General features: G+C 33.6%; 3 protein-coding genes across 3 annotated transcripts in view; all 3 read right to left on the bottom strand.

The window, feature by feature from the left end:
• The window catches only part of LOC124438520, a 116,783-nt gene that overhangs the window by 42,277 nt on the left and 55,829 nt on the right, over positions 1 to 18,677 (bottom strand). The window lies entirely within an intron of this gene.
• LOC124438528 (serine/threonine-protein kinase/endoribonuclease IRE2-like) lies at positions 1,913 to 6,187 on the bottom strand. Its single transcript, XM_046988698.1, has 4 exons — positions 6,109 to 6,187; positions 4,402 to 4,481; positions 3,146 to 3,852; positions 1,913 to 2,770 (listed from the first exon to the last, which is right to left on the bottom strand). Exons 2-4 carry the CDS (start codon positions 4,457 to 4,459, stop codon positions 2,162 to 2,164), a joined length of 1,374 nt encoding a protein of 457 aa, XP_046844654.1. The 5' UTR covers positions 4,460 to 4,481; positions 6,109 to 6,187; the 3' UTR covers positions 1,913 to 2,161.
• Positions 13,068 to 14,714, bottom strand: LOC124438536 (serine/threonine-protein kinase/endoribonuclease IRE2-like). Its single transcript, XM_046988704.1, has 2 exons — positions 14,546 to 14,714; positions 13,068 to 14,223 (listed from the first exon to the last, which is right to left on the bottom strand). The coding sequence occupies exons 1-2, from the start codon at positions 14,675 to 14,677 to the stop codon at positions 13,612 to 13,614; spliced, it is 744 nt and encodes a 247-aa protein (XP_046844660.1). The 5' UTR covers positions 14,678 to 14,714; the 3' UTR covers positions 13,068 to 13,611.

Below are 18,677 nucleotides of genomic sequence, written 5' to 3'. Positions count from 1 at the left end.
GTTGTGTAAAACCTCCTTAGGTTAGTATATAGAAGATATAATAAATATTTAATAAAACTTTTACAACACAAAGAAATGACGAACATAATTCTATTTGATTGTAGATCACACCAGAGAGATTGAGTACTGATAAATATGTCTTTAAATAAGTTTTACAACATTCACAAGACATGTGAACAATGTGGGGAATCTAAATTCAAACAGCAAGTCCTTTGCTTTGCACAAGTGGCATGACTAAGAACTAATTTACATGGCTTGCATTCATAATGCAACTTACATTCACTATATGTACTTAATAAAACCAAAGCTTACTTTTTCTTATAATCTAATTCTTTCATAATGGTTTTTCTTCATTCCAAGAGCTTTGTGACCCATGTTCACGAGGAAGCTACAATGCAAGATAAGAGTTAACGTTTCATGCATGGTTAGTTATGTTTATAAGCTTCATATTTGTGCATTTATTCTCGTTAGCTTTTACTTTCAGGAAAAAACAATTTGGGTGTTTTTGGCAAAATTATAATATATCAATGACTGCTAATTTGTCAAGCAAGTGACCCTTATCCATTTTATTTTCACACATGCAGCGCTTACAGCGTTTTACGAACTCTATCTACTTTGATTCATGTATTTTATATTTACACACATGTCAAGTATTTATCTATGTCATTATCTATTTTACAATCTTGAATACTTCTTAAAGTCGTGAACTCATGTTTTTATAGAAGTCGCTATATTCTAGTTATATTTACCACACAGAAGAGAACACAAACTTAAGCGGCTGGAAACTAAGAAGTTGTTTCTTTATTTACATTAATGTTCATAACACCTATCGCTGATACAAATAACGCAAAATAGTTCTCATACAAACGACAAACCGAAAGATCGAGAAAGATAAAGCCAAGACAAGACTTCCCAAAAGTAATATTTATTAAAAGGTTTACTTACGTGTCAATTTACAACCCTGATACTAACACCATCGTCACAGAGAATGCACAGAATACTAACTTAATTAACTATACCACTTACTATACGACAACTTACTCCCTGGATAAATATTCATAGGATAACGATTTACGAATGATTATTGGCTAAAAAATATGCCCGCCGACCCCGTCTTGCGTTCTTAGGAATTTAATCTTCAATTCAGAAATAGTTAATTATATAACATTGCAAAATCCAATGAAAATTCATAGCAATCTGGCCATGTAATATCCAACTTGGTTACTTAATCTAACTTGCTTAAGAGCCTCAAATTAAAACATACATAAAAGAGGATCTTGAATTGTGGTATCATTGATTTCCTTCTCGCCAATTGCTTTCCCATAAACCTCTTTTGCAGACAATAAAAAAACTTCGTTGATGTGGAACATTTTAGCTTTAAAGTGAAACGATAATGTTCTTGTTTTTCCATTCGTCATTTGATTTGACCATTTACACTTAGGATAAATAATGCAAAGAAAATAAAATAAGTGAAATGAGCTGCTAAAAGGATTAATAACTCTAATCGAAAACTCTCTTCTTTTTCTAAGCAAGCATTTTTCGCAATTTCAGCATTAATGTATACGACGTGAAAGCATTTGCTGACTTAAAGCAAAAGATACGCAATATTTACTTATTGCATATGTGTTCTTTACAAGTTTGACAACATAATAAGCTATAAGCTTCTTTTTACCATACGATAAAAATATGCCAAAGTCTCTGAATCACCATGATTCGTAGGTACTCGTCACTATCTTTGGATATCGGACAAATCGTTAATCTCGTCTAAAGATTTTTGACTATTGCTAGTACTATCACACATGCTTGAACCGTTATTTTCAGTTGCACAAAATTAGAGAACGATGCACCAGAAACAAGTGAAGAGATTACGGTTTTTGGTAGAATATTTAAGAAAAGTGACACGTACACAGAATTTGTTTGTTGTTACATGGCTATTTACCGTTAAGATCAGCGTAATCAATAACACCTTCGAGTTTCTTTCCCCTGCCTTCATCTAGTTTTACAGCATGTGCACTGTGTAACAAATGTTTGCAACGGCAATATACAGAATTCAAAACATACATGCATTAAGTACAGTAAATGAAGAGGAGAACTAGAGTGAAAATAACAAATATAGTGTCATGGACCCCAAATTTATAGCTTGGCCATCAAAAATGAAAACTCATTTCTGTGTCTTACTTGGAAAATGTTTCTCTAGATCAGGTCTTGCCTTCCAGTCACTCAATCTTATGGCTCTGTGAACTAGATAAGGCAGTTCCTCAAAAAGTTGAAGAAAATACTCTTGATAGTTTCCATCTTTAACACATGATGACAGTTGTGGACGAGGTTTATCATGCCAATGCTGGCGAACGTTTCGTAAAAATCTTAGACAACCTAACCATGTAGAGTCGGATACTTTATTGAAATCTTTAAAGACTTCAGGATCGATACGGTCCATCCAACCTATTGAAATATTTAACTGCTCACGAATATTTGAGGGAAGAGAATGTGGAGATGATGTCTTTATTTCTGGTTCATTCCCAACATCACACAGCAAATCAAAATTCTCCTTATCGGTTTGTAGATAAGGGTGTTTTAACGCCTTTTTGGCCGATGGTCTGTCTTCCGGTTTTAGCTGTAGCATCCACGATAAAAGGTCTTTGAACGTGGCATCCTTGATTTCGTTCAAGCCAACTGGGTTTCCTTTCAAAATGTTGTCCAGTCTATGCCGTTCAATTCCAAAAGGATGTTTCCCCTTTGTTGCAACATAATAAGCCACCATTCCGGCATTCTATTTTCAATAAAAAATGGAGTTAATCTATTTGTTAGTTGCAAAAAATACAAGATCAGTTCGAAAAAAATCAGAATAATGTTCTTCAATTAAGAATCGTAGCCATAAATTTTTTAGAGCAATCTAAATGAGAGACATACAATCGTAAAACCAATAAGGCAATATTAACAATTCATTATCATACATATACATATTTTTATATTTTATACAGTACAACTTGTATTTCGCCACTATATGACTGTACAATGAAGGTAAACAAAAATTTTATTTAAAAGTTATAATGATATCAGTGGCAGTGATAATGATATCCCCACCAAATAAAACATTCAAATGTTGTGTTTGGTAGGGACCTTTATTTCTACTTCAAGAACTTACCATAATGTCAGACTCTTTTTTGTAACGAACTTTATCAATTGATTCATCTGATGCGTCATATGACTCTGGAGCTATCCAACCTTTAGCTCCTCTTTGTATGCTTTGATGTGTCGAAGTTTCATTTAATAATTTTCGACTTATACCAAAGTCAGCGATTAAAAAATTTCCATCCACATCTCGAAGAACGTTTGATGGTCTTAAATCCCGATGAAGAATAGGACACGGACCACTGTGAAGGTTAACTAGACCATTTAAGATTTGAATAAGAACTTTAGGAACGACTTTTTGAAGATCTTGCAAAGAAGAAGATTTCACATAACTCTCTAACGATTCTTCACACAAATCTAATATCAAATACAAATAATCTGTGCCTGGTTCTTCTTCAAGATACCAATAATTCACAACATAATTTGAGCGCTTGGCATTCAACTCATTCAAAATATCTTTTTCTCGTTTGGCTAACTCCACACAGTTATCTCGAAGCAATCGTTTTACTGCTTTTCCGTAACCATCTTTTACGAGTCCAAGGTAAACACGAGTTCCATCACTTCCTTTACCAAGCAAAAACTCTTCAGAACAAATAACCTTTACACCATTTACAAGTTTAACTTTTCTTGGATTTTCCTGCCCATATTCCTCCATCATTTTGAACTTTTGGTGATGCATTATTGATTTATCATAACATTTCCACGGTTGAGACAGCAATTCTTCAATTAAAAAGTAAAGTAGACTATTTAGAAGGAATAAATCAATGTATCAAGAAGAAATTTAATTTTCTAATTATATGCACATCAAAAAAATGTGACTATTAGACAAGATTTGAAATACCTACACCTCTTTAGCAGTTAAGGTGAACTGACTTTTATATTTCGCTACTAAATAATAACATAACAACATGTTTGCCTTTGCTTCAGTTTATTTGTATTAACATCGTATTTCCCTGCTCCCAAACACACGGATGAGGGATATTTAGTTCAAAGGACGTTGAGGGATGTTTAGACTGAATGCTCCTCTTAAAAGTTATTAACACCTTGTTTCCACACTTAATTTACTCTCGTTAACTTTAGAAATTGCGTCAGCTTGCTTTTTGATTTTTCCACTGCTAAATAATTTTCAATTCTTGTGAATGGAAAAGTTGATGTCAGGACCTTTCCACTTTAAAGGCGAAAACATTGAGATTGAAAAATCAATGATGAAAGCATCTGTCGAGTTAAAAGAGTTCGGAGAATTAATGAACCTAATGTTTTTAAGGTTACCTTCTGAAAAGCTTGAGTTTCTGACCAGACTTTCTGAGGAGTTGTAGCTTGGATCCATTTGAATGACAAAATGGTTAGAACTAAAAAATCCGTACCAATAAAAATTACTAATCAAAGACGGTATGATAATTGTATGGGATGTTTTAAAAGGTACATTATGCATGTAGATGTATACATGGCTAATTAAAATATACAATTTGAAATAATATACATCACTTCTGTCTTTGATGCAAATAGCTTTATAGAAATGTTCAGTCTTTAATTCAGGAAGAAATAATCTCATTAATGAAAAGTGCCATACATAAATTCAAGAAAAAAACTTGCGGTAGTTCTACTAAATTATTGGTTGAACTGCGTGTGTGGAAGTCAGTGAAATGAACTTCTATAAAGATGTGTGTGGAATGCATATACAAGAATTTTGTACTGTACGATGTAGTCAGCGTTGACCAATAACGAAGCATCATAAAAATAATTAAGTTTAGTGTATCTTAATCATTTTGGCTTTGACAATTTTATTTTTTTGCTTTTTATCAAAGCGCTTGGACATTTAATCATCATTATGACAGAAAGAAAAGCAACTTGTTTTTACTTTGATAGGAAAACAATAATTTCTAAAAAATAAAATTTAAGATGTTAGATACAGGTATTAGCAACAACGATTAAATTTCAGCAAATTAAAAACAAGCTAAGCTCTTGAAAACTGCATTGCAATCTACTTATCTATATTTAATAACACTTGAGATAGTTGATTTCGACATATGTATTATTCACATCGTATTGATATTGCAAACAAATTCGAGTGTGAGAGAACAAGTCATTTTAATATTCTCATCATTCTTCAATTTTCCGTTTAGTGTTTGCTTAGCATGGTGCATTTAATGAACCGGTAACTTTGAATATTTTCAATGTCAAAGATAAGTTATACGAACTTTTTATCGGCAATCTTTCAGTAATATTTATTTCAGTTATGATGTACTTAAGATTTACAGTTTTTCCTCTGAAACGTTAAACAGACGAAAAATGCAAACGATAAACTTGAATATCGTATTTATTGAAATGCTGCATAGTAATCCATGTAATTTCAATTTTATAGAGTTTTCAAGCGATTACCAGTTTTCAACCAAATCATCATGAAGTACCAATGGAAATTAGTCAAGATCTAAATGATAAGCTGATGAAAATAATTTAAACAACGCCAACAGCAATCTTCCTATGAATTTTATTTTTTATTGAAAAATTTGCTTGCGTGTCCATTCCCGCCTACGTAATTCAAACCTTTTGACTCATCACTCATGAACAAAATAAATATTTAATATGCACGCTAACAAAGTTGCCCAAATAATAAGAGCTTTAAAATGGTCTTGTTGTAACGCTATTTTATAAGAATAACGATATATTAGTGAGTAACAATCGAACACCCCAGCCCAATGGTATGGAATTGTTTTAGTACTTGCTGTCTGATTAATTTTTTTCTAAATTTTTCGCTATTTGTAAAAATCTATACCTTTAAAAATATAATCTTAGACAAGGAGAAATAAATAGAGACTAAAACTACATACAAATTCAAACTTGTCGCATTTAAGTCAAACGTTTGACGCAATGGAATTTGAGCATTGTCATTACATATACAGAAAGAATTCGCAAATTTTTATGGCAAAGCGTACCAGTGTTAAATCATAAAGAGAATACGATAAAAATAAAACTTACAATAATTTCAGTGCTTGTTCAACTACTTAAAGTTTTTGCTTCGCCTGATGAGAATCAACTATCAAAATAATACGTATGACTTGTTTTGCATCGCGTATGTAAATAATCTTTTAACAATGGAAGCATTTCCAAAGATCACAGCTGGAAAAAACTATACTTTCCCTTAAGGAGGGAGTGGGTGGAGAGAAAATAAAATTTGTGAATAATGAATTTGGAAATCTTTTATTTAAATTTTATATGCGCATGCAATTGAGCATGTTTTCTATCGTAAAGATAAAATTTGTTTTTACGGATTATAAAATTAATGTATATGAATATGCCTGCCCCCCCCCCAATTATTGCTCTGGCTACGTGCATGATCCTGTGTTAATAAATAATGTACAAGTCTTACCGTCCATAACACGAGTAGTGCATGTACATAAAAAGACGTATAAGTTACTAACAGAATTTACTTAAAGGAATGTCAATAAAGAAGTGTAAATAAGAAAATTAGTGAATTATTGTAGGCGGGTTGTAAAGAAAATATAAAGTCAAATTGGGTCTACAGCAGCTTGCTATTGGCATTTGCTCCGTACGTTACAGTTACTACCAGTTTTCGTTCATGCAGAGAATGTGAAAATGGAGTAGCCATTGTGGCATGTGGGTGATTAATCTGACCAGCGTTCTTGACATGAAAATGGCTGTTTACTCGCATGTTTTATTGTGCGTGTTAAATTAACTAAATTCAAATTCTAGTTATAGTCCAGTTGCCAAATGCCACTTTAAGACAGAACGTTGCTGTGAAGGACCCCAAGCAGGTTTTTGCACTTTTTGTATCTTTACAAAATATAAAATTCATAATTTTAAGAGTGTCAACTTGGCACTCTTGGTGAAAATCTAATTTACGAGCTCATATATTGGCTGACACATTCTATTTCTAGATTTCAGCCATCCAAACTGTCTCACCTCTACTTTTAGCACATGTTTAAATAAATTATGAAAATAATACTTACTGATACAGGCATGCTATGTTGTAGAAATGTAGATACAAAATGAGTTACAAAGATTTTATAAACAAAGAGGTTAGGAATCTAAAATTTTATTATTTGGCTGTTATTGAACATTTCCACTGACTGAATAAAAATGCTGCGAACGAGAGATTGTCGGGTTTTGTGGTGATTTTGACAAAGGCCATATGAACATTTTCTAAATTACTGTAATTTAACCCGATAACAAAACATATTTTAATATTGCATAAATGTACTCTTTCAGTCATACCTGTTTTATGACTTCTTTTGCATTTATTTCCTGATCTTTCACCGTATTTTAAAAATAAGGTCATTGTTTTTGACATAGAACAGTCATATCCAGATTTTAAAGTACAATGATATCTTATGACTCATATATGATGTAAAGACACACGAATCGTAATGGAACATTTATGGAATATTTTGATTCTTTCCAAGACGCACAGCTTCATCTATCTTGACAAATTCTGGAGCATTTTGCCAGTTACGATATTAAATAAACTCTTACAATGGCCTTCTGGATTTAGTGGATCAACACATAATTGCAGCTTTTCCCTCAATTTCTGTCGATTTTTTGCATCCGAAAATATACGTGCTGGCATTTCTTCGTTATGGGTAGCTACATCGTTTGATGATGCCTCTTCATCTTTCATTGCAGAAGCACATTTAATCAGATGGCTGCAATATGAAGACTGAATGCCCAACGAGATATTGCTGAAGAGTTTAAAGTTTTACCAATTTAGCCGCCTGGCCCATTACAATAACCCATAAACAATGTTTCGATAAACATATCCGACCAAACTCATTCCATAAACCAGGCTTATGGCGTATTACATGCTTCCCTTTCATAAATCTATCTCTAAGTTCTGCCGGGAGACGCTCCATTGAGCGCAAGTTATATAAACCATATCTTGCGTAGTTGAAATGCCCACCCGCAAAAAATTGGGCATCATAGCCTCTACTGCTCCAAGATGTAAAGGCCAGTCACCCTCTTTCTCTGCCCGAACAAACATCATCATGATGAACACTGGTTTAATGAAACTTTCTACCAAAATTTTGGTTGTCCTACTTTTCTCAGCCTTTTCTTCCATTACCAATGTCAAGTGCTCAAAGCACTAGATATCTTTAATAACATTTCGTAAAATTTCCTTAGCAAGCATTCGCAGAGTCCGGACATTCTGAGGAAATCGTTTACCAGAACGCTTACGGTCAACACCTGCAAAAGCCGCTTGAAGGATCTCTTTAAAACCCATATCAGACATAAGTGATCCAGAGCATCCAACAAAACCCACGAACATATGCATTCCTCAATGTCTCGGATGAATTTCTTGAACATGTGCGGATACGCCAAAAGGATGTTTACCATTACTCGATATAGTTGTTGATCAGAAGTAAAGCTGTGTAATCCTGGCCAGTTTTTGGTTCTGAGGTAAGTGAATGTCATCGACTATGATGACGGGGATCCTTTCGCATAAAACATTTTTCACCGCAAAAAACACAGTCTTCCTGGAAAGAAAACGTTGTTCTTGAATTTGATTGTCGTGTACGTTTTACAACAAACGAGCAAGTTGTAGCATCAGTTTTTTCTTGACTCACGCTTTGAATCTTTAAATGACGCTTTATATGGGTCAGTGACAGTGGCGTGCGGTCATGCAAGCGTAGGCAAGCGCCGCTTGCCTAAGCATTTTACCGAACAAAAATTTTTTGGATCAATCTCTGAGCAAAATCAGTTTAAATTTTTCTGTTCTAAACAATGTCAATGTAATCTTTTGTCTAAATTGTCTTTACAGTTGAAATGCTTGCTATTTATACGCGATTTACTGTCGTGGTTTTCGGTTTCACTTTGCTACACTTGTAAGATGAGTCAAGTGGATTAAATACACCTTAAAAATTTCTTATTTATTAACCAAGGCAAGCGCGCTTGCCTTCGGAGCTCAATTTGAACATTTGCGCATGCGTTAATCTAGATTTGGAGGCTTCTTATTCGAGGAATATCGAGAAAAGGCAAGCGGCGCTTCTAAGGGCGCCGCTTGATAGCGATTGGTCAACAGTCTTGTACGCTCGCAATTTTAAACACATATCAGCGCACGAATAATATTCGTATATTCAACACATTGGACATCCGAATTATTCACGCCGTTAATGTTATCGTTTATTAAAAGATGACTGAGAGCGAAAGGTAATGTTCTGATTTCTAATTCAAAGTAGTAGGTGCTTTACTGGTTATTTTATTATTTTCTGCGCACAATGTGCGTAAACAAGCAGGGGCCGCAGTCTGCAGAGATATCGAAATGCACGCAAACGTGTGTTGTGGTAAAGTATGACTAGCATTATGACCAAAACACTATGCTCTTGTCAGTCTTGTGTAGTTAAATTCGTAAATTAATGACTAAAAATATAAGGTACAAGATACTGAATAATAAACACGACTCTCCGATATTCTGAAACGTACGAGTCAGTGCCAAACACATTTTGAAGAACGGGAGAACACGTTGCCATGACGTCATTATACCAAAATAGAAACATTAAACAACGCCATGGCCTCAGTTTGTAACACACCGTGCCAATTTTGTGCGCGAAACTGGCTGTTCTTAATTGTCATAATCACGACTGCTACAATACATTTCGCGCCTATTATCTTGCAATTTATGTATGTAGAAGATATTATCTGTAGCATGTAATACAAGATTATGATATTGACAAGAGCTTCCTTTTGCGTAGTAGTTTTGATATTTGTATCCGGTAGATATCATGTAACTGATGTAAGGTATAAATAAGATTGATGTTCCTATAAAATATATAGCATAGGAATTTTCATCCTTTTATGTTCTACTTCTACATTCGGTATTTTCACGTACACCACGACCCCAGCGCTTGCCTATTAAATTCGGTCACCGCACGCCACTGGTCAGTGATGTATACGATGATACACAAGACATGCAACATTGTATTTAAATGTCAGGATTCCCTTCAAGGATTCTCTTTTTCTAACCATTCATGAATGGAATCTCCTCTAGTTTTTCCTGTGTCAATGATTTTTTTCACTTTTTCTTTACCTGCCTTTATTAACACTTTGCTTGTGCCTTCACATAAAAAAAAAAACATTCATCTATCTTCGAAAAGTTCCAAAGGGACTTCCAAATTTTAAATAACAGCACAAAATTTCCACATTAAATTATTTAATAATGTAGAAATAATTGTTGAATAATCCTCAAAACTTTTCCGTAGTTCTTGCAATAAACATGATTCCTTTACTAATGGTTTGCACTACTTCATGTAACGTTTGTAAATTTATTTTGTGACTTAAGCATAAGCCGTATGCAAAAATAACTATTTCTTGAAGTTTATGCCCAAATACTGATCATTTACCACAAAATAAATCTTCTATTGTTGCTGTATCCTGTGGCGTAACATTTCAAACAAAAAGCATTGTTTGCTTTTCAATATGGCGTCCATTTTAATAGAAGTACGCAGCCAAAAGCTCCATATTTCATTTCCCTAAAGGGTGCTAAATTGGCACCCTGAAAATTACAAATCACCGTGTTACATAAATACAAAAACTCTAAAAATCTGTTTGGGGTCCTCCAAAACAAAGTTTAGCCTTTGGCAATTAGTTAAAAAGTAATTAGAAATTAACAGGAATCTAATCCAATAGACACCAGAAATATAAAACATAAAAATCATGTCTAGCCGACATAAATTGACTAAATATGGTTAAAAAACTCAGCCCTACGTTAAAAACGATTACATGGTGGTAATTTTCGTTCCAGTGCTGAGTTCGACACATGGTGATATTAGAACGTTAAGGGGCTGTTTACATGATCCCAGTTAACCGGGTTTCAGTGAAGCGTGAAATGATTTCGAGGGATTGAAAGGCACCAAAACTTCAAGGTTAAATGTTTGTTAAATGCCGCAATTCATTCCTGTTGTAATTCTCAAATTAGGCCAAATTGACTGTTTTCATTTTAAATGTTTTGCGTAGTTATTAAATCAGAATATTGTGAAATTGCTTGAGAAGATTTATCTGATGACAAGTATTGAATCGTTTCCATTTGCCAAAATCATTTAACGCTTGGCTGAATCGCGGCTACCCGGGCTCCTGTTATCAGCCCCCTAATTGGTGCTCCAATTTTAACCCGATTAGCTAAACAGGGTTGAAATTTCAGCACCGGGCTTGAACTCAGCACAGGGTTAAAAAATTTGGCTTATAATCGCTCGTATGATATAACGAATGATTTGTATTAAGACTGAGCTGAAGTTTCAACTCACTTAACGGAGCTCAATTCAGCACAGGGTTGAAAATGCTCCATGGCTGCGCAACTGGCTGCTGTATATTTAATTAGTTTGCTGGCTGCCGTTGACCATTTCATCATTCCTATTGGTCAGAAATTGCAGTTGACTGGCCGCCACTATGGTAATCACATGTGTAATAAAATATGCGTGACACAAAAATTTCAATAGAGTGGCTTCTACTGTATATTCACTATACTGTGGCTGAGCTAAGCTTTACTCGTGAAAGTTGGTGTAAGCAGGTTCCTCCAGTGTTCGGCGGCATTTTTGAGCGCTTTCCGGTAGCGTGTCATATTTTTCAGATATTCATCATGTTGAATAATGTTGGTCACGAATGAATGTTTCCTCCAAGTGAGCGCGCATCAAAAGCTATCGCCTCACCAAATGTTACTTTACGCATGCGCAAAGTAACTCATTTTATACTTTAAACGAAGATGGCGTCACAAAACGTGATAGCTGATATAATGTTAGAAGACCAAATTCATTCATCGAAAGCGGTTTAATCCAATCTACGATACTTCCGAAACTGCTCAGCATCTTTAGCGTCCAGCTCACGGACAATATTTGTAGCTCCCTGTGTAGGCCGTCCAGAAATCCCACGCTTTGTTCATGTAGTTGATTTAGCTGCTATCAAACGCCTTCGCCAAACGCAAAAATGGCAAAAGCAACATTTCTTTGTCTTCTACACCTGTTGACGAATCAAACTTACCATAAACAGCAGCCGTTTTGCTTGAATAGCAAATATTACCGTAGACAGAGCATGCGTAAAACTTACATTTGCTGAAGCGATAGCTTTTCATGCGCGCGCACTTGGAAGAAACATTCATTCCTGACCGAAATTATTCAACATGTTGAATATCTGGTAATTATGACACGGGTGCCGGAAAGCGCTCAAGCTTTCATTCAATTTGCATTTTATCTAACACAGACATTTGTTTTAATCGATCGTTGTTTTCCAACTTTATACATAACATTCTTCGTCTGCAGAAGGCTTGTCTTCTGGTTTTAGTGTGGCATCTTTGATTTCATCCAAGTCCACTCCGAGTAGCAAGAAATGTCGGTCAACTTCGTAGAAATGCCTGGCTGGACTTCTACAGTAGAAAAACACAGGACTGCAGTTTATGCGTTTATTTTCCGATATCTTAAATATCTCTTGAGATAATTTGATGCAAACGGTAATGAACTGTAACACGAGTAAGACTGAGAATGACCATAACAGGCTTGCAAAAAAAATCTTCCGATTGTAGAATGGAATATGGCAAATCTATGGTTGTTTTCCGTTTACAAAGAAAGCAGAGAATTATCAATAAAGCATTCGACATGATGTTGAAATGTGGCAGGTGTACAAACAGCTTGGATATATTCAATAATCAAAAGCAAAAGGGAAAAGGAAGATTTGTCAAAAACTTCTCAAATCTTTTTAGTGAAGTGAAACATCATCTGTATTTCATTGAATAAATTTGACAAATTTCATTGCATAAAGTGTTACTTAAATAATTGTATTCGACTATTTGCCAATATCAACTAGCTTTCATACTGAAAATATTTACGAAAAAATAAAAACCATTCAGGTACAAAACGATGCTTTCCATTTGTTTCAACATAAAAAGCTACTATTCGTGCATTCCAAAATCAATAAAAAACATGATAACAGTTACAAGGTTAGTGGCGGTGGATACTGAAACGTCAAAAATTGACTTTATTTGTTATTTGCAGAGTTCAACTACATTTAAATGTCTACAACAAACACTTATCATAACATCAGACTGTTTCTTGTAGCAAGATACATTGATGATTGGATGCTGGATAGATCATATGACTGGAGTTACCAATTTTAACTCCTCGCTGTATTCTGCGATGAGGTAAATCTCCAACGCTCAAAACCTAAATATTTTGAGTCGCAGCCACATACAATTTTAATTCATTTAACAAGATGAATGCCATGAATTGCAAGGGATACCTTGCCACTACATGACTGTACATTCGAATTAGTAATATTTTCAGTCCCATTATAAATATTTTAAGTAATCATATCCATTTGCGGAGATTAAAATTTTTCACAGTATATATTACATAATTAATTATAAGACTTCAGTATCGAGTGAGAAAGTGTTTAAATAAAAAGTCATTAAATTTAAAAGCGAGACAATAAAACTTATGAGTAGATAGTGTAAACAACTCCTGAACAAATGCACGACGTTCTTCATTATTCTTGTGAACAGATTTCGTTTTCCAGTGACCTAATGACTTTGTGCACCAGAAGAGGAAGTTCAGGAAAACGTTGCAGGAAATACTTTTTATAATTGCCTTGCTTTACATATTGTGATAGATGCAGAAGAGGCTTATTTTTCCAATGTAGGTCAACGTTTCGTATAAATCTTAAGCATCCTGCCCATGTAGACTCGTACTTTAGAGTTCTTATACTGTCGTTTACTTCAAAGTTGATCAAATCTTTGACGACTTCATCATCGATACGCTTCATCCATTCTGTGGAGCCATGCAACTGCTTATGAACATCTGAAGTGGGAGAATTTTGACTTTGTGAATGTTTCACCTCCAGTTGGTTCCCCATATCACACAGCATGTTAAATTTCTCTTCGTCTGATTGTAGATAAGGGTGTCTTAACGACTCATTGGCAGATGGCCTGTCTTCAGGTTTTAACTGTAGCATCCACGATAAAAGGTCTTTAAACGTGGCATCCTTGATTTCGTTCAAGCCAGCTGGGTTTCCTTTCAAAATGTTGTCCAGTCTATGCTGTTCAATTCCAAAAGGATATTTTCCCTTTGTTGCAACATAATAAGCTACCATTCCGGCATTCTATTTTCAAAAAAAATTGTCATAAACAGTCAGTGTTGGATACTAAAACCTTAAAGATTAAATTTATTTGCGATTTGCAGAACTCAACAATAAATGTGAAGCTTAAAAAAATCTAAAAAATGTTCTCTAAATAGAATTGGAGCCATATATATGTATTAAAAGCAATCTAAATAAGGAACATACAATTGTAACAGTAACACGATTAACAAAAATTAATTTATTTTTATTTAAATAATTGTCACTACAAAATAGCACTATTTAAATAAATGCAAATAAAACATTGAGCTGTGGTTGGACATCTACTTCTACTTCAAGAACTTACCATAATGTCAGACTCTTTTTTGTAACGAACTTTATTAATTGTATCATCTGATGCGTTATATGACTCTGGAGCTATCCAATTTTTAGCTCCTCTCTGTATGCTTTGATGTGTCAAAGTTTCATTAGATAACATATGACTTATTCCAAAGTCAGCAATTAAAAAATTTCCTTGTACATCACGGAGAACATTTGTTGGTCTTAAATCCCGATGAAGAATAGGACACGGACCACTGTGAAGATCAGCTAAACCTTTTAAAATCTGCATAAGAATTGTAGGAACGACTTTTTGAAGATCTTGCAAAGAAGAAGATTTCACATAACTCTCTAACGATTCTTCACACAAATCTATTATCATGTACAAATACTCTTCTTCAAGGTTCTCTTCTAAATGGCAAAAATTCACAACATAATTTGAGCGCTTTGCATTCAACATATTTAAAATTTCTTTTTCTCGATTAGCAAAGTCTTTCCCGCTATCTTTGTGTATTCGCTTTACTGCTTTTCCATAACCATTATTTCCCAGGGCAAGGTAAACACGGGTTCCATCACTTCCCTTGCCAAGCAAAAACTCCTTCATGAAAATTACACGCAATTCACTGAGCAGTGTAACTTTTTCTGGATGTTTGCGTCCATATTCCTCCATCTCTTTAAACTTTTTCTGATGTATTATTGATTTATCAAAACATTTCCATGGTTGGCGCAAAAATTCTTGATCTTAAAGGAGAAGTATATCAGGAAAGATTAAAGGACTGATAAATTCATGCCATAAATTCATCAATTCACATTTTTATTTGTTTTGGCAATATCACATAACATATAACATTGCTGTGTTTTTCTCTGGATAAGAAAAGACGGATGCTTTTACTTTGATATGGAAATAACAATTACTCCGGTAGAAATGAGTTGGTCATCATACAATTCACGCGCAATAATCGACGTTCTACGATTAGTTCATTGCATGACCATGCCAACCTCTAACTCAATAAAGCCAGTGGCGGATCTAGGGTACGTCAAAATAAATTGATGCAGCTCATGCTTGGATATGTTTCCATTTCCAAATACATAGAGGCAAGTCCATTGATAAAGTTTAATTTTTTGGAAATTCAAATTCAATAGTTTTGGTTTGAATATATTTTGAATTTAAAATTGAGCATCTATAATTTATTTTGACAAACGCTAGATCTGCTACATTAGATTGAGCAATTCTGCAAAGGATAAAACACACATCCTTTTCACATTAACATAAAACTTGAAATTTAGTAATTGAATGTCCTGACCAAAAATCCTCTTAAAATAAATTGAATTTACTCAATGATCTCTACAAATGTTTACAAAGCAATGATCCCTTCAATAACTGACTTTGTTTTAACTGGGAACAATAAGAAATAGTTAAAATGGTTTCTTAAGACATGCTGCACTTTACGTTCAGATACGGACGTTTTTATGCATGCAATGAAAAGAATTTTTCATTCCTAATTAATAGTCATTAAAAATTTACACAGCATTTTCCAACTCAAGCAATTGAGAGTTGTAAAAAATTAATCATAATCCTTTACGAAACTGAAAATAATTCGTTATACCAACCTTCCAAACGTTGTTTTCCCTCTTCTGCATTATGAAAAATAAATAATAAAATAATATTAAAATATTATATAGTTATAGTGACAAGAAACTAGAGCATTTTTTGTTTCATTTATAACACAACAAAACAATTTAATGGGCTCTTTATCATGAACTATGAACAATGTTAATGTATGGGCTTTTAAGATTTGGTCGCAGCATAATACCACACCGACTATAAATATAAGAAAATATAAAAATTACAGACCCACAAATTACAATTTTCCATTATAAAAAGTATTTTTGATTGGTTTTTCTCTTCAACAATAACATGTTTTTTTTTCTGTATTCATTACAAGGAAAATAACCATGGCTCAAGATATTGGTCGTCACATGAGTAATGATGTAATATGTGGAAACAAATAAAAGTATTTTTATACATAGCTATCATTATATTTTTAAGGTTATTGTAGACAAGCATATAGTTTGTACAATCAATTTTGAAAACAAAAATTTTATTATCGTCGTGTGCAAGCGCAATAGTAAAAAATTATTTTAGTTGCAACACAGTGAAAGTTGAGAACGCTTTGATTTATTAAGAATGTTGCAGGTTTATAAACACGGATAGATAAACAAAAATTCACAAAGGTATCCTAATTCCACACTCTTTTCTGCATTAAGACAACCATCATTAATCCCTAGCACAAAGTTTATATTTATGTTTTGCATTCGATTCCCAGTTGAGTATCTCACCGTCGTAAAATGGCAACATGATAGGAATGAGTAAATCTTTTAAAATTTATTTTTTTGCACCATTATAACGGAAGTAGTTAAAAATAGCAATCTGTCAAAACGCTGACATTTTAAAAACAACGCTTGTTATTTTTTAAACGACTCAAACCAATATCTAAGTCACAAAGAGCATTTTCATAAAAAACCTTTTTTGGCATGCATTTTAGTTTTTTGCTGCCCACATCGGCTTTGCTTATATTTAACGATCTTATGCAAATATTCTAGTGTAACGATCTTATGTAAATATGCAGGACAGTTTCCTTTAAATGCGGAAACATTGAGATTGAAAAATCAAAGATGAAAGCATCTGTCGAGGTGAAAAGAGTTCGGAGAATTAAAGAACCTAATGTTTTTAAGGTTACCTTCTGAAAAGCTCGTGTTCATCCAAAAGCGTTCATCCAAATTATCATCTGCATCTAAACACATGATAAAGAAAACAAAAGTGCATATCACATGTTACACTATCCAGCTTTTGTAAAATATGAATAAAAAGTCGGTCCACAAACAAAAAAAAAGACGAAAAATGTCGGTCTGACTAAAATTTTGGGATATTTGATCCAATAAAGACACAATAAAGCTGGTCCCAGGACGTAGCACACTCCTTCTTAAACCTTTCAGCGAGCCATAATTTATTTAGAATTTGCATTTACGTAACTATTTATTGTATGTTATTCGGTCTTGCAAATATTACATGCATGGTTATGCTAATACCGTGTGTTTGCAAAGAGGGAGTTGAACCAGTGAGTTGAACTACCTTACTTTGTGGTTTCTAATCTTTGGGTGGAAAAATAACAACGTGGGTTTTATTGCAAGTTTTTCCGTAAAACTAATAATTTACTTTTCATAACACATCATAAATATCTCTTGAAACAGTTATTTGTCACAAAAAAAGTTAAAGGAAACGAATAACTTAGATCCAACATCAGGGCATCTAGCTACCACATAAACGCTACATGAAACTATGTATTCGTTAACATAATTATTGGCTTTTACTTGCTTCCAATAATCAATTAATATGTTTTAAAGGATGTTTTCAACAATATTCTATTTAAGTTCATTTATGTACGTGTAACGTATACATGTAACTGACACGTTGATCATGATGGTTTTCACAATTCACTTTTAGCATCATAGCCAGTTTTCACTTGCTATACATATTGATCAATTTTCTATGTTTACAAAGTTTAAAATTTTAACATGATTATGATCCACAACATTTGCATTATTTTTGAATTAAAAGATTTTTAGTTGGCTACATATAACGATACCTTTCAAAATTAATTTATCAGGTTATAAATTATTGTTTGTGTTTAGCGTTGAAAAACATGGAAATGTTTGGGCAAATGTTGGCTAACAAAAATTTTTTGCTTACCAGGTTTTGATGCGGAAGGCGAAACACCAATGATGACTTCACTGTTATCATCATCTAATAGATAAATCAAACTAATTTCTTGCAATGCAATTAAATAACATTACAGTATGATAAAAATTTCTAAAACTCTCTTATCTGACCCTTTACAAACGTATGAATGATACGCATGATATAAACGACTCTTATGTTTGTGTTTGACTTTTAAAGGGAAGGTAAGATGCTTGTCCAAATGTTTGCTAACAAAATACAATTTCTTACCTAGTACTGCTGTAGAATGAGTTTTGTCAATGTCGTCATAGTCGTTGTCACTCATGGGAAATGGCAAAGATATCTTTTCGTAAGAAGCTGGAAATTAATGCATTACATTACACGGTTAATATATCATAGCAAGATAAAAGGAATACTTGCT

This window comes from Xenia sp. Carnegie-2017, unplaced genomic scaffold (genome assembly GCF_021976095.1).
Source record: "Xenia sp. Carnegie-2017 unplaced genomic scaffold, XeniaSp_v1 HiC_scaffold_19, whole genome shotgun sequence".
Classification (NCBI taxonomy): domain Eukaryota; kingdom Metazoa; phylum Cnidaria; class Anthozoa; order Malacalcyonacea; family Xeniidae; genus Xenia; species Xenia sp. Carnegie-2017.
The sequence above is the reverse complement of the archived record's forward strand: the minus strand, read 5'-3'. Positions and strand labels throughout refer to the sequence as shown.